We start from the raw sequence: 12011 nt of genomic DNA on the forward strand, positions 1-12011 counted from the left end.
CCATCACCAAAAGCTCAGTCTGCAGCAGTCCAGCTACTGGCCAGCCACCCTCCTCCAAGGGTGGCTTTGAGCCCCCCAAGGACCACCTGCAGGGACCTGGTGTCCTCCCTGTCCCCCACCCCCAGTCAATCCCTGTCAGCTTTAGGCACCTGCTGGGCCCGATTTTCCTCAACTGAGAAATTGGTGTCTCTGCTCCCCTCTGTGTCAGGCTGGGCCCTGGGCTGGAGCAGAGGTCTCTCTCCCTTTCATTTACAGCATTTGGTAGGGATCCTCCTCCCGAATCAGCTGCCTCTTCCCATATCAGCTGCTGGCCCTCCTCTCCCATCCTTGTCCTGGCAGGTGGACAGTCCTTGCCCTGGGAGAAGGCCACAGAGTCTGTGATCTCCATCCAGGGAAACTGAGGCAGAGTCGGTGAAGGGGGGGAGGATGCTGTGCAGTTGTTATCCTGTTTCTAGACTGCTTGGGGTGCTGTTTCTGACCTTCAGACAAAACCCACTGTTGGGGAGGGGGGCGGCGGTGGCAGGGAATGAGGCTGAGCCGCCAGAGAGGCCCTGGGGACCCAAGGCCTCTAGGGAAGAGCAGATGGGGGTGGGGGTGGCTGGGGAGTCCAGGCAGAGCTGGGTCAGCTGACAGGAGGGGCTGCAAAGGGAAGCAGCCAGGTCTCCAAGCTTCATTTCCATCCCCCACGCCTGTGCCTTCGACATGTTGGACCTGCCTTACCTAAGCTGCCTTGGTGACGGGGAGAGGGGCTGAGGAACTGTTGTGACAGAGGGGACCACAACAGATGGCCTCTTCCCTCACCAAGTTCAGTGCTTGTCTAGGGGGATACAGGAGGGGTCAGTCTCAAAGGTCCAGGCATCAGGGGCAGCTCCTGGCCCAGGTGTGCAGAGCACATGGTCATGGAGACCTTAGGGCTCTGCTGGACATCCGTAGGCCCCTTCAAAACCCCTATCCCACCTTTTCTCCTGTGTCCTTGTGCCTGCATCCTTTTTACTATATGAATTCTTTACACTCCCCCCCACCCCCACCCCGGCCCCAACTTCCACCGCAGGTTGTGCCTTTGTCTCTCTGTGGCCCTGCCCCTCTCCTAAAGTCTCCCCCTTCTTCCCTGATGGAGACCAGGGTCACAGAACCCATAGGGAAGGAATCAGGGCAAAAGTCTCAGGGAATTCTTGGAGAAGGGGTTTGAATAACACCTCTCCTTACCCCTCCCCTGGTTTAAAAACTTCCATCACCATAGCAACCCTTTACTCCCAGGGCCTTCTCTGCATTTCCGCTCCTCCACTCAAAGGGCAGCAGGGCCCCCAGTGGGTTTTCCTTCAGGGGCTCAAAGCTTGGAACCCAGGTGCCTGGAAGGGGTCAGCTGGCTCTTGGCTCAGGTTGCATGTTTGAAGGCTGAACTTTCTGGAGACAGCACTGGATTATATGCCCACCCCAAGACTGGAGAGCATTCCCCCCAACCCTGCATGCACTCTCATTAGATGGGAGATAGTCAGCAGCCAGAACTAGTGACCAAGGCCCAGCCCGGTCAGGCCCCTGCCCAATTACCTAAAGCAGCTGGATGGTGGACGAGAAACTTGACTCTGCCTTCTGACGCAGACCTGAGAGCGAGGTCTCTATTTCTGCCCGTCCTGTGGATGAAATCTCTGCCTCACACTGGGCAGAGCTCGGACCAAGGCATGTCGATTACAGCAGGAAACCCAGCTCTGGTCCCTGAAAGTAGAGAGCAGGGAAGGGGAGGGGGTGCCTGCAGGCTGGTGTTCACAGCTGCCACTAAATCTGGAGGTGTTGCCCACAGTTGTTGGGAGGCTGCTGGAGGCCTCCTGGGCCCCTCCTGGCCTCCCTAGATTTACTGCAAGATCTGGAGCCCCACATGGCAGAGGACCAGGGTGGCAGGAAACTCCTGTTTATGGCTATGAGAGGTGGGGCTGGAACCAGGCTGACCCCAGTGGAGGAGGGGCCAGGACCCTGTGGGACCCCTGGACCTTTGGAGGGGCCTCTGTCCCGTTCAGGCTTCCGCTGGGCCAGACTTGCCTTAGGCTGCCATAGGGCCGCTTGGGACCCTTTATTACCAAGGCACCCATAGGCTGAGGCTCCATCAGCGTTGCCGGGGGGGGGGGGGGGGTCAGACCTGAGTAGCTAGGGAATGTTTGGCCCTCAGGCTCCTTCAGACGCTCCCCAGGCTCTGCATTTCCCCCAAGCTCCCTTGGGACCACCCCCTGTGCACACCAGTCAGTTTCTCTGCAGAGAATGGAAGGAAGCGTGTCTCTAGGGAAATGGCTATGATGGGACTTCTGTGCCCTCCCTTGTCCCAGTGTGGAGTTGAGGTCCAGCCAGGGTCCCATGTCACTGGGAGGGAGCTCTGTGCTATTGGATGTTGACTCTGGGCTAGCCAGGCCTTGGCAGTGAGGGTGGTGAAAAATGCACCCTTTCTTTCTGCCTGGCCTTCTACTGTTCTTGACGATGTCTCAGCTGCTCCTCTCAGCTTTGGGGCCAGGGCTGCCCTTGTTGCAAGCAGGTGCCTGGGGCTTGGTACACACACCGGCAGCCTCCTAGGCAGCAGAAGTGGGTAGCAGATGGGAGAGTGGGTGGGGGTGGAAGGGACCAAGATGCTAATCGGAAGCAGGGCCCCTCTTTCTCCTCTCTTTGCCCTGGGGCCAGGTTGGGGGTGGAGGCAAGTAAGTGCAGTTAGATGGGTGAAGGGAGGTAGTGACTGGTTGAGATCAGGGCAGCCATGGGAGCCAGGGAGGCAGGTGCACGTCCCGCCACGAGGCTTCAGGACATGGCTCCAGGTTGATGTGACTGAGCAGAGGTCCCCATGGTGGAGACAGAGCCCCAAGATTGGCCCTGGGTCCCTGCAGGTCTAAGTGCATATGCACGACCAGAAGCAGGGCCAAGATCAGGGACAGGCATGTACAAAACCTCCCATGCCGCGGGGCTGAGTAGGGAGCTATTGGCATGGGGTTGGGGGGAGGTGGAGATGGTGGAAATTATCTCAGCACAGGGCTGTGTTGAACCTGGAACCTCAGGATGGTCGCCAGCAATCTGTGGCACAAATAACCTTAGAATGTCGGGAATCACAAGGAAAGAAGAGATTTAGCCCTGGTCTCAGCACCCAGCTCACATGGAGGCTGCTCCATAGGGAGGCCAGGATGGGTAGTGCCCCTGCCAGTGCCCACATTTCCTCCACTGAGTGGACGTGGTTGAGCTGGCCAGTCACCTGTTGTTGGTTGTTTAGGTAGTTGCTGATTTTTTGAATGTTATAAATAACTCTGCCGTGACAAATAGGATACTGATGGGAGGCTTGGGGGGAAGGGCATTCCTGCCAGAGGCAATGGTGTAAGCAGAGCAGCAGAGCTGAGCCATAGGTCCCTCCCAGCCCTCTGGGGGGACCTGCAGGTTGAGGTATCACCCTCCCACCCAGCAAAGGGCCCTTGGATTGCAGCCTGGAAAGGGAATCGCTGCACACCAGAGCCACTGGGGCAACTGATGCAAGCCCCCTCCCTCGGATTGTTAGGCCTTAGAGATGGGTGGCCGGCAGTGGTGGGTGGCCTCGCCTCTGCTCTCAGCTGTGAGAGTGGGATTCCAGCCACATGCTCCTTCCAGGCAGATGCAGGAGCCTGGCTGTGACCGCAGTGGCAAAGATCCGCAGTCGGGGACGATCTTCAAAGCTTCTCTTGTTTGCCTCTGCAGTACTTCACAAGATGGCTTAAGCCCTGGCTTGAATCACGCTGATGAAAAATGCGTTTGTGTTCCCTAAGCCCAAAGAACCTGGGTGAGGGAATGGTGGAATTTGTTCCCTAATGCGGAAGGCAAATTTGAGGGAGAATTTGCAGAACTGGGTGCCCTGGGAAGCAGGTAACCTTCTCCTGGTAGGAAGCAAGCGCCAGCCAGGGCCGGCCAAGGGGCTTATGTGGGTCCTGGCCTTTGACCCTGGCTGGCAGAGTCCCTCTGAGCAAGCTTCTTCCTCAGGTGGGAGCGTTCTCTCTCCTCCATACCCTGTGGCTGCTCTGTGAATCACTTCAGGCAGGGCACCTAGGTATTCAAGGCCCCAGCCCAGGCGCTTTGCACAGCAAGTGCTAATCAGGCTGGTGAGAGACCGTGCACAGTCAGAGAAGCAGAGCAGTTTGAATGCAGCCTTTTGTGTGAAGCGTGTTATCACCCCAGTGTCACACCAACCAGGCATTAAGGAGGCCAACTTTGAGTCAGATCTGGGAAGGTCCGGACTCTCTCGCCAGTTCCCCTCCTGAGGTTTACCTCTGAGCAAGGGCTGCGAAGGCCTTTTCCTACGGGTGTGGACCCCAGTCCACCCTGCATCCCAGGTGAGGATTGGGCTGGCAGGGTGGCAGATCCGTGGGGTGCCATGCTCCAGGTGCCAGAGTGCCTGGAACCTACTGCAGTCAGCTGTGCTCATCCTTCTGCCTGGAGTAGCCACCCGTGGCCAGAGGCCTCTCCCCTGGACCTGATGGCCAGGTCTCCTGTGGGCCCTGGCAGTGAGGCACAACGCAGGCTTGTCTTGCTTTTCCAGACCATTACCCCTGCACACCTGCTGGCAAATTCTTTCCCTCTAAGGCCCGACCTTAATGCTGCTTTTTCCTTAAAGCCTTTCCTCGCTTCTCTACCCAGATGGGGGTTCTCTCTCTGAGGAATCCCCCAAGCACTGTGCCTGAATGCAGTATTTATTAAATCAGTAAAAACAACCACAGTACAAATTCTAACAGAAAATTAATGAACAGTAGACATCATCGACTCAGTGGATGATGTTTGAGAGAGACAGTGAAGCACAGGGAAGCCTGGCATGCTGCAGTCCATGGGGTCACAAAGAGTCAGATACGACTGAGCGATTGAACAACAACAGAATAAATCTGCCCCTCTGACACCCAGTTCTTTCCCCCAAAGGAGACTCTTATTTTCTTCCAGAAAGGACTTTGAGTGTACACTGATCCATAAAGTTTAAAAAATTTACCCCAGTGTAGCACCCTTTACCCACTGTTCTGTCCCCTGCTTTTTCTCACACTATCCTACTGCAGCACATTTTGATCTATTTTATTCTTTTTAATAGCAATCAAGTATTCGGCAGTATGTATGGCCATAATTTTTATTCACATTTTTTCTTGTGAAACAAAAATCTAGGAATGAACCCAATACGTGTATGTACATTTGTCCAAATTATTATAAAGCTCAGACCTGTGAAACCACTACTCAGGTTCAGAAATAGGTCCTCCTGAATCCCCCCCCAATCACAACCTCTTTTATTTCTCTTAGGAGGTCTCATGGTGTTTACTTCCTGGTGTTGCTTTACAGTTTGACCAGTATGTCTGTATCCTTAAACAGTATAGATTAGTGATGCCTGTTGTGAACTCTGTATTTGGTGGTTTTTCACTCAACACTTGTATTGGTGAGATTGACCATGTGGTTGGGTAGAGCTGTAGTTCCCTCATTCCCCTCATTTCCATTGTTGTGTAATAATATTCCATTGTGTGATTCTCCCACAATACATCCGCTGCTGAAGGGTATGTGGGCTGTTTCCAGTTTGGGGCAATTCAGAATACTGCAGCCCCATGAGCACTCTTGTATGAGTGTCCTGCTGCACAAATGTATATGTTTCTGTAGGATGTATATTCAGCTGTGTAATTGCTGGTTATTAGGGAATGTTCGACTTCAATAGTTTCACCAAACTGTTTTGTACACGGGACACTTGCCCCCCACCAGCAGTGCTCATGTTCTTCGCATCTTTGCCAACGCCTGGCATCTTTAGACTTGCGAAGATGACTCTGATGGGTGGGTAGCTACAACTCCCTTCATCTGTGAAATCACTGAAATTGAAATCAATCATCTGATAAATCTCTTTTTGATTATACATAATGCGGAATGATTCTAGGATATGTCAGCTTAATATATTTTTCATAAGCAGGGGCTGCTGTAGCTTAGGCAGCCAAGCTGAGTGGCTGGAAGTATGGCCAAAAAGGCAGGGGTTGGATCCCATTCTGACCACCCTCTAGCCCTTTCTGGTGTAGATGTAGCCTCTGGCTTGATCTGAGCCGGGTTGGGGTTTCCCAAAGACAACCCCTACATTGTGTGGAAAAGTGGGGAGTGGGACATCTGAAGCAGACCCCATCCTGTCTGCAGCTCAGAGCCCGGCAATGCCGTTTGGGTGTGTGACTCTGGGCGACAAGAAGAACTATAACCAGCCATCGGAGGTGACTGACAGATATGATTTGGGACAGGTCATCAAGACGTGAGTGCCGGGTCTGTTGGGCCAGGGTGGGCGAGCCAGGGCTGGGGAAAGGGGAGTGGAGTACAGCCCATGCTGAGGCCGGGGCTGAGTGGAGTGCCTGCTGGCTGCAGTGAGGAGTTCTGTGAGATCTTCCGGGCCAAGGACAAGACGACAGGCAAGCTGCACACCTGCAAGAAGTTCCAGAAGCGGGATGGCCGCAAGGTGCGGAAGGCAGCAAAGAACGAGATAGGCATCCTCAAGATGTGAGTGTGAGGCCCTGGGGTGGGGTGGGGGAGGGGAGGAAGCAGGGCAGGAGGGCCAGGGACCTCAAGCAGTACCAGCCTCCCGCCAGTGAGCATGCTGTGGCCCACAGTGGCCACCAAAACCTCTCTGAGGGGCTTTACCCAGCTCTAGCGCTTGGCTCTTCTCTCTGCCGCCAGGGTGAAGCATCCAAACATCCTGCAATTGGTGGATGTGTTTGTGACTCGCAAGGAGTACTTTATCTTCCTGGAGCTGTGAGTGTGGGTCTGGGGTTCCAGGAGTCCTTAGTCCTCCCAGGTCTTTACCTGCTCCGCCCTCTGCAGCCAGGGCAAGCCCCCCTTCTGGACCCTTGGGGTTCCAGGTCCATGTGCCTTGCCCAGCCAGCTGCCTGGTGTCGGTAGCCTGCCCACGTACTCCTGCCCCACCCCCGATCCTACCCACGCCAGGCTCAGGGGCTGATGTCCCTCAGGGCCACGGGGAGGGAGGTGTTTGACTGGATCCTGGACCAGGGCTACTACTCGGAGCGAGACACGAGCAACGTGGTGCGGCAGGTCCTGGAGGCGGTGGCCTACCTGCACTCACTCAAGATCGTGCACAGGAACCTCAAGGTGAGGCCGGCAACCAGGTCAAAGGGCCAGTTGGCAGCTGGCCTGGGGCTGGGGTGGGCAGCACTTTGGGGTTGTGGTCCAGCCTCTGAGGGTTTCATGGTGTCTTCATTCGCCCACCCGCATGCTATTCCTGGCTGGAGCAGCTGGAGAACCTGGTTTACTACAACCGACTGAAGAACTCAAAGATTGTCATCAGCGACTTTCACCTGGCTAAGCTAGAGAATGGCCTCATCAAGGAGCCCTGTGGGACCCCCGAATACCTGGGCAAGCAGGGAGTAGGGCAGGGCAGGGTGGGACACAGCCTTCAAGGACTGGCTCTGGGTAGTGGAGGAGAAAGTCCCCACCCCAGCAAATGGGTGTGGGTGGTACAAGGCCAGGCCAGGGCTGATACTGACCAGCAGATGGATCCTGTTTGCAGCCCCAGAGGTGGTAGGCCGGCAGCGGTATGGACGCCCTGTGGACTGCTGGGCCATTGGAGTCATCATGTACATCCTGTAAGTGGATAAGTGGGCAAACAGGCTGGCAGTGAGGTGGGATGAGGGTCTGCATCCATGGCCTTCCTGAATGACCCTGAACATGGGCCCCCATGCAGGCTTTCAGGGAATCCACCTTTCTATGAGGAGGTAGAGGAAGATGACTATGAGAACCACGACAAGAATCTCTTCCGCAAGATCCTGGCTGGCGATTATGAGTTTGACTCTCCATACTGGGATGACATTTCGCAGGCAGGTGAGGAGGTATCCAGCATGAGGGCAGAGTAAAGGGCTAGTGTAGAGGACGGCTGTCAACCTTCTCTGCTGGACTCTGATCCCATCCCCGAGCCCATTTATCACCTCTAGACTGTGAGAGGGGTGCCCATGCCTAGACTCTCCCTGGCTTTCTCCCAGCCAAAGACCTGGTCACAAGGCTGATGGAGGTGGAGCAAGACCAGCGGATCACTGCAGAAGAGGCCATCTCCCATGAGTGGTGAGCAGGGAGCCGGGGGGCGGGCAGGAAGGACGGGAGGAGAGGCCAGGGGTTCCTTGTCCTCTGTCTTCCTCCATCCTTGAGGCCTTGAGTTGGGGTTCAGGGGGGTACCCAGAGCTCAGGCCAGCTCAGAGGGTCTGCCTAGGATTGTATAAGCAAAGGGTTGGGCACAGTCTCCATGAAGGCCACATGCCCTCAGATCTAGACACACTTGTACCCTTTCCAGGATTTCTGGCAATGCTGCTTCTGATAAGAACATTAAGGACGGTGTCTGTGCTCAAATTGAAAAGAACTTTGCCAGAGCTAAATGGAAGGTAAGGCTTGGATGGTTCTCTTTCCTGGCTTGATCCCCAGTGCTCCTTCTGGCCTCACAGTTTCTTGCCTGCATCACAGCCCTGCAGACATACACAGGCTTTTCTTAAACCATCAGGTGTAGCTGTAGTCACTGTGATGACCTCAGGCAGGTGTGCTGAGCAGCTGGGTCCCTGGCCCTGGGTTGGTCAGAGGCAGCCAGAGCCTCGTGGAATGGTCTGGGATTGGCTTTTGTGAATAAACAGATCCAGTTTCCATAAGCCTCACTCTGAGCCTCTCTCCACTGTCCTTCTTTCAGAAAGCTGTCCGAGTGACCACCCTCATGAAACGGCTCAGGGCCCCAGAGCAGTCCGGCACGGCTGCAGCCCAGTCTGCTCCCGGCACAGACACTGCCACCCCTGGGGCTGCGGGCGGGGCCACGGCTGCAAGTGCAGCTGCCTCAGTCCTTGGGGGCAGTGCTGCCCCAGCCACCGTGGGTGACGCTACAAAGAGCGAGAACGTGGCCCCCACCGACCGTAGTGCCACCCCAGCCACAGATGGCAGTACCACCCCAGCCACGGATGGGAGTGTCACTCCAGCCACTGATGGGAGCATCACCCCAGCCACCGATGGGAGTGTCACCCCAGCCACCGACAGAAGTGTGACTCCAGCCACTGATGGGAGAGCCACACCAGCCGTGGAAGAGAGCACCATGCCCACCACCCAAAGTAGTGCCACACCGGCTGCCAAGGCTGTTGCCACCCCTGAGCCGGCTTTGGCCCAGCCGGACAGCACAGCCCCAGGGGGCGCAACAGGCCAGGCTCCACCCTCTAGTAAAGGGGAAGAGGCTGCTGGCTGTGCCCAGGAGTCTCGGAGGGTGGAGAGCAGCTGAGGGGGCAGGCTGTGGGGGGCGGGGGATGGGCAGGAGGGTGGGAGAGTGGATGAGGGGCTTCTCACTGTACATAGAGTCACTGGCATGATGCCCTCGCTCCCCCCCGCCCCTGCCTCCCAGCATGGGGCATGTCTGGGGGCCACAGGAGACCAGTCTCATCTCCTGTGTGTATGTGCGTGAGTGGTGGGCAGGCCAGAGGTGGGACCAGCCCTAGCCCCTGCATGGATTCCTTGTGGCTTTTTCTGTCTTTTGCTAGCTTCATCAGTTTCTGTTTCTTGTGGGATGCTGCTCTAGGGATACTCAGGAGGTCCCTGCTCCCCTGCCCCCCTTCCCTCTCTGCCTCACAGTTCCCCCCCCACCCAGGCAGGCCCTGAAGGTCCCATCCTCTCCCAGGCCCTAAATTGGGTGGCCTTGCCCTGAGAGCTGGTCCTCCAGCGAGGCCCTGTCAGCGGTCTTAGGCTCCTGCACATGAAGGTATGTGCCTGTGGTGTGTGGGCTGCTCTAGGAGTGGAAACAGGCTGGTATAGAGAATGCTGTAATCTCAGGCAGTTTGCTTTAAGTCAAGACTGGTAACATGGCTGGGGGCACTGCTTGGTAGCCATGGGGGTCCTCAGAAGTGAAAATGAATGAGCTGGAGGGTAGAAGCTCCCATCTCTGTCCCTGGGATGTCTCTCCTAAGACCCTTGAGCTGTTTCCTGCCCTCCTGGGTCCTGCAGTGGGTTGCCCTGTGCCCTGAGCTTCAGGAGCCTGCAAGGGGAAGGAGGAGCAATTAGGAGGTGGCGATGAGATCTGGGAGGGTGGAGTGCAGACCCAGGACCTAGCGTACCAGCCTAGCTGGGTCCTTACCCTGGGCTGAACAAGGACAGCTGCCACTGGCTCTTCCCAGATGGGCTCCCTTAGGCTCAGTCCACAGTCCTCTCCATCCCAGGCAGGGGGCCTGCTGCCTGGCAGTGTCCTGTAGTCTGATTTGGGGGTTTGCCCTTCACAGGGCCAGATTTTCTGCTCTCTCAATTCAACAGTGAAATAGACAGGAACACTCTCTATGTCTATGACCCACTTCCCCTTCTATCAAGGTTTAGAGAGAGGCCCAGGTGTCTCTGGGCCACGCTGAGTTGCTTTTGCTGGAATGAGGGAGTGAATAAAGCTCCCCAGTTTCCTAATGGAGGCTCCTGGCAGGTGCCCTTTGTCAGACCCTACTAGAGCCTGGGCAGGCAGCCACACTGGTCCCAGCCCTCGCTTGGCACTCGGGGGTAGTCCTGCCCTTCTCCCTGCATGCCTGTGGGTCTGCTCTGGTGTATGAAGGTCGGTGGGCTGTGTACCTGCTGAACCTGGCAAATAAATGTCACTCTGCCAAAGCCTCTGGCCACCCTCTCGCCTTTGCTTCCTCTATATTACTGGGGAGGGCCCCTGGAAGGCAGTGGGGAGGGGAGAGGCTGGGGGTAGTTTCGCTGGTAGTGGTCTGAGCTCAGTGCCATGTGGATTGCTTGGCATGTCACAGGATGGTCCTTGATGGTTGGGGTGGGGTCCTCTGGACTCTAGAAACCATGTGGGGCTACTGTTCTGACAAATCTTGTTGAACAAGGAGTCTTTATCTTAGGCATAAGACCGGGAACCCACCAAGGCCATCCACCATAGGGAGAGACCTTTTGTACATGGCCAAAGTGGGTATCCCTAGGTTGTGGAGAGGGTGCAGGATAGGCATTACACAATGATTCTGTCCTGCCCTTTGTGTTGATTTCTCCTTCCTGTAAACAACACCGTCGCTTTCCACATAGGTCCCAAGGACTTCACTCTGGGTCCACTTCAGGTGGAACAGATAAGCTTTATATTGTGGGGCTGTGTATAAGTTTTTTTTCTGGGAAGAGGAGAGTAATACTACTAAAAACAGTTAATCACAAAGACTCCTAGGAGTACTCCTTTCAGCCGAGATTAGTCCAGGTGAACTCACCTGGGATGCCGCTCTTCCTCAGAGAGGATCCCAAAGACAACTCTGATGTGGGAATAAGAAAAAAGGTCTATTAGTCACTTGTCTAAGATGCATCTGGGCCTCCAAAAATCCAACTCGATTGCAGTCCCGAGGCAAAACTGATCCTCCCCAGAGCTAGGACCGAAGTTAGGTTACTGGCCCTGCCACCTCTAATCACTTCTAAACTCAGGAGTCAAGTCTTGCTTGTATAGATCTGGCGTGAGCTTGAGATGTCCTGAGTGGTTAGGACTTGTGTCCATCTTTCTAGGACCACTCAGAAAGGAGGGCTGAGAGGGTGCAGCAATCTTTCGGTCTGGGAACTATGGGTTTCCACTATACGGTCAAGCACCGACCAGAGCCCAGGGGACCCGCTCTCTATCGAGACCGTCGTCCCATTCCCTATTCTACTCTCCGAGAGTACAGAGAAGGCTGCGCTGAAAGAACAGGGCTCAGAAGCCCGTGCCCAGCGCACCTCTAGTCACCTCAGGCTTGGGACCATAACGCCCTGCGTTGCCCCCAAAAGGGGCCCGGCCGGCAGCCTAGCTGGTCCCCGTACCAATCCGGCGCTGCGCCGCCGCTGTACCTGCGGTCTCAACCGCCAGCAGCCTGATGATTACCGCTTGACAGTTTCAGGCCCGCGCTCCGCCCCAGGATTCTTCACGGCCGTCGGGCCGTTAAGCCCCGCCCCCGAGGGTTCGTCCAATCGGGACCCAACCCTCTGTGCAGCCACTTCCGATCCTCTCCCGGAAGTTGCGCCGTGGAGCCAAATTCGAAGCTAGTGAAGACGCGGAGGCACGGCCGCCAAGCTGG

The 12011-nt window shown here is 56.0% G+C and overlaps 1 protein-coding gene and 1 long non-coding RNA gene across 3 annotated transcripts; one reads left to right on the forward strand and one right to left on the reverse strand.

The window, feature by feature from the left end:
- Window positions 1–5084: 5084 nt before the first annotated feature.
- LOC110152270 (uncharacterized) lies at window positions 5085–11873 on the reverse strand. Of its 2 annotated transcripts, none has more exons than XR_011483756.1 (4): window positions 11785–11873; window positions 11184–11225; window positions 7482–7578; window positions 5085–6405 (listed from the first exon to the last, which is right to left on the reverse strand). It is a non-coding gene; the product is annotated as an uncharacterized lncRNA (long non-coding RNA). The 2 variants fall into 2 exon arrangements; XR_002318324.2 differs by having other exon boundaries at window positions 11758–11852.
- On the forward strand, window positions 6144–10590 carry CAMKV (CaM kinase like vesicle associated). Its single transcript, XM_020915901.2, has 10 exons — window positions 6144–6238; window positions 6349–6480; window positions 6658–6732; window positions 6948–7086; window positions 7230–7350; window positions 7505–7580; window positions 7679–7815; window positions 7974–8052; window positions 8279–8366; window positions 8663–10590. Exons 1-10 carry the CDS (start codon window positions 6144–6146, stop codon window positions 9233–9235), a joined length of 1515 nt encoding a protein of 504 aa, XP_020771560.1. The 3' UTR covers window positions 9236–10590.
- Window positions 11874–12011: the final 138 nt, after the last annotated feature.

The sequence above is a fragment of the Odocoileus virginianus genome, chromosome 26 (genome assembly GCF_023699985.2).
Source record: "Odocoileus virginianus isolate 20LAN1187 ecotype Illinois chromosome 26, Ovbor_1.2, whole genome shotgun sequence".
NCBI lineage: Eukaryota > Metazoa > Chordata > Mammalia > Artiodactyla > Cervidae > Odocoileus > Odocoileus virginianus.